Source organism: Mesocricetus auratus, unplaced genomic scaffold (genome assembly GCF_017639785.1).
Source record: "Mesocricetus auratus isolate SY011 unplaced genomic scaffold, BCM_Maur_2.0 Super-Scaffold_100021, whole genome shotgun sequence".
Lineage (NCBI taxonomy): Eukaryota > Metazoa > Chordata > Mammalia > Rodentia > Cricetidae > Mesocricetus > Mesocricetus auratus.
The window spans coordinates 19922843-19926050 of NW_024429202.1; the positions used below are offsets into that span (position 1 = coordinate 19922843).

The 3208-nt window shown below is 40.4% G+C and overlaps 1 protein-coding gene across 1 annotated transcript; it reads left to right on the top strand.

Moving 5' to 3' along the window:
• The first annotated feature begins 1241 nt into the window (after positions 1–1241).
• Positions 1242–1556, top strand: LOC101842407 (60S ribosomal protein L37-like). The gene has a single exon (XM_040729589.1). It carries the CDS (start codon positions 1242–1244, stop codon positions 1533–1535), a length of 294 nt encoding a protein of 97 aa, XP_040585523.1. The 3' UTR covers positions 1536–1556.
• The last annotated feature ends 1652 nt before the right edge of the window (positions 1557–3208 follow it).

Below are 3208 nucleotides of genomic sequence, written 5' to 3' on the forward strand. Positions count from 1 at the left end.
ACAAATTGAAAAGGAAGAAGTCAAATTATATACGGACATGTTAAATAGCTACTTCTGCATGTGACCTCCAAGAGCTCTGTGATCTGAAAAGAATTCGAGAAAACTGAAACCTACTAGGAAGCTCTGTCCTCAGGAGGGTTTCTCTTCTCAATCATCTTTAAATTTATATACCTGATGGAAAGTTACTATTTCTGAGAAAGAATTCAATTTGATAAAAGCCCCACATTTTATTAGAACTGTATTCTAGTATAAATATATCTCAACTCCTGAGAATACACTGTGTAAAAAACAAACACACAAACAAGCAAAAAACAAATACCTACTTATCAGGCCTGTGATTCCAAGTGCCATATGGAACATATACGATAATTTTTGCGTTTAAATGGAAGAGGCCTCCTCTATGCTCTTCAATTTGGTCATTTAAACACCCTCATACCAACTAAGGATTATATTTTTGTTATAAGCATCTTTAGAATGTATTTCTCTAGAGATTCCCCAGGGAATCTATTCTGTCTCTATTCTGTGTGACTATTCACATGGCTCTTCCCTCTTTGCTCTTAAAAGTATGTTGCTTTTATTTCAATCTTTTCGAGGCACTCTGGCAGTTAATCTAAATTATTAGAGCCTTTCCCCTGTAATACAAACACTTAAAAGGTAGCTTTTCATTTTCTTGAGCATGCCCACACAATCTTTCTTTGTACATTACACTTCAGAGATAATGTTTCTTTCTCCACCCAAAGTCTGAGATGCAAAAAGGTACCAATTTAGCTGTGTATTGTTATTTGCTTTAGCTCATAGGATGTCAAGAAATTTTAACTACAGAGAAGAAAGACTGACTATGGCATGGCAAGACTCCAATATTTTAAAAGCAAATACTCCTAGAAGATTTTTCTCTCCGAATTTTTCTTTATTCTTTGACAGTTTCATACATGTGTTCAGTATATTATGATCCTAGCTGCCTACCCCGTTTCAAACTTCTAACTACTCCCATACTGCTCCCCAACGTGTCCTCCTCCTAGATCCTGAGAGTGGGGCCAGGCAATGGAGAGTAGATACCCTATCTGTGGTCCCAAAATGCTGTGATTAGGATATGCCACGGCTGTGGCACTCGTGAACTTGTTCTGTATCTGAGGCAGATCTTGAAATTTTGCTCCTCCTGCCTCAGCATTATGAATGCCTGGGGTTCTTTAATGGCTTAAACATACTAGCATGTGCTCTTTGGCCTTGGTGGCAGAAGCCAGATGACAAAAGGAACGTCATCCTTTGGAAAGCATCGCAATAAGACACAGATGCTGTGCTGCCGCTGTGGCTCGAAGGCCTACCACTTTCAGAAGTCCACCTGTGGCAAATGTGGCTACCCCGCCAAGCCCAAGAGACAGTATAATTGGAGTGCCAAGGGTAAGAGGCGAAACACTACCGGGACTGGACGGATGGGGCACCTAAAAATTGTCTATCGAAGATTCAGACATGGATTCCGTGAAGGGACGACACCTAAACCCAAGAGGTCAGCTGTTGCAGCATCCAGTTTATCTTGAGGATTTCAGTCAGTTATAAAAGTAAAATGTTCTGGTTTTGAAAACGATAACAAAAAAATATTAGCGTGCTAGGGTCCTTGAGCTCCCACTTGCTCATGTCAGCTGTTTCTGTGGGTTTCCCCAGCATAGTCTTGAACCCTTTGCTCATCACGTCTCCTTCTCTACGATGGACCCCAGTCTGACATCTGGGGAACCAGCATAGGACCAAACCAGGCTCCCTGAACGTGGATGTCAGTTGGGAGGCCAGGGCAATGTATGGGACCTCTGGCAGTGGAACCAGTATTTATCTCAGGTGCATGGATTTTGGGAGGCCATTCCCTATGAAGGGACATTCTCTCAGCCTAGACACATGGGGAAGCACCTAGGTTCTGTTACAAATGATATTTGTAACTTTGATGATTCCCCCATGGGAGGCCTCACCCTCCTTGGGGAGTGGATAGGGGTGGGATGGGGGTAGGTGGGGGCATGGAACGAAAAGAGGGAGAGGGAACAGGGATTGGTAGGTAAACTAAGATTGTTTTCAATTTAAATAAAAAAGAGAAAAATTATTAGCATGCATCCAAGGATTTAAAACCAGAGTGGCATCACCACTGGCATGGAGACCCACAACTGCAGAATATTTACGTTTTATTAGTCATAAAATTGCATTTCTGGGTACTTCAGAGAGTTTGATTTTGAGAGAAACTAAACTATCTGGTACATAAGAGGCACATATTAACTATGTTTCTTGCCATTTTCTTTTGCCATTTTTTGTGTATATGGAATTAAGTTGACTTTACCTCTTAGAATAAAATAGATGAGTAAATTCTAGATCTAAAAACATATTTTATAAGCGTTTTGCTCTAGCACTGACCATCTTAAGTACTAGAGTTTTAGCCTTTTTCTTTTTTTAAATCCAAGCCTCTCACAGGCTCATGCTTCGGCCTGCCTTCTCCCTTCTCAAAGAAATGTTCTGCTAGATCCGTTTACCCATAGTTGAAAATGACTCATGAGATTGAATGCTCCCTGGAAAATTTGCATTTTAACAGAGCTCAAAATTGTACAGTGCATGCAGGCTCCTTAGCAGCGGAGTGTGGGAAGCCATAACTCTCAGGAGATGGGAATTGTTTTCTCTTTTAGATCTGGACTCTCCACAGGCATCACTGATTTAAAAACCTCGAACACCTCTTGCCTTGCATTCTTTCCTCATATGAATGAGCCTGTGCACTATTCACTATGAAGTGAAAGATGGTCACATGTGCGCCTCTATGAGCTGTGCAATAAAGCTTTGGACTAATTTGGGAATTAAGAATTACAAAGGCACAGTTGTCATGGGAAAGCACTCTCAGTCACTGCCCTGAATCATTCATGCATCTTCAGTGAAGCTAAAAGGTTTAAAATTCTCTGTGACTTTAACCTCTGATTCATCTCACTTCAATATATTCTATCCTATATTCTAATTTATCCAAAGATCTCTTCATACATTTCCCCCAATCTTTAACATTTAAGTCTGCCATCTGCTTAATTTGTTTTACTGTGCAGGGTTTAGTTAGAAGCATAGTGAAAAGAAAGCACTTATGCTTTGTAGCTTTCATTTCACAAGTCACAAGAAAACACAGTTTGTAAAATCAGCACAGAGCTGAACATCTTTAAACACAAATAGAGGTGAGTCAGAAGCAACATTTGCCTTAATG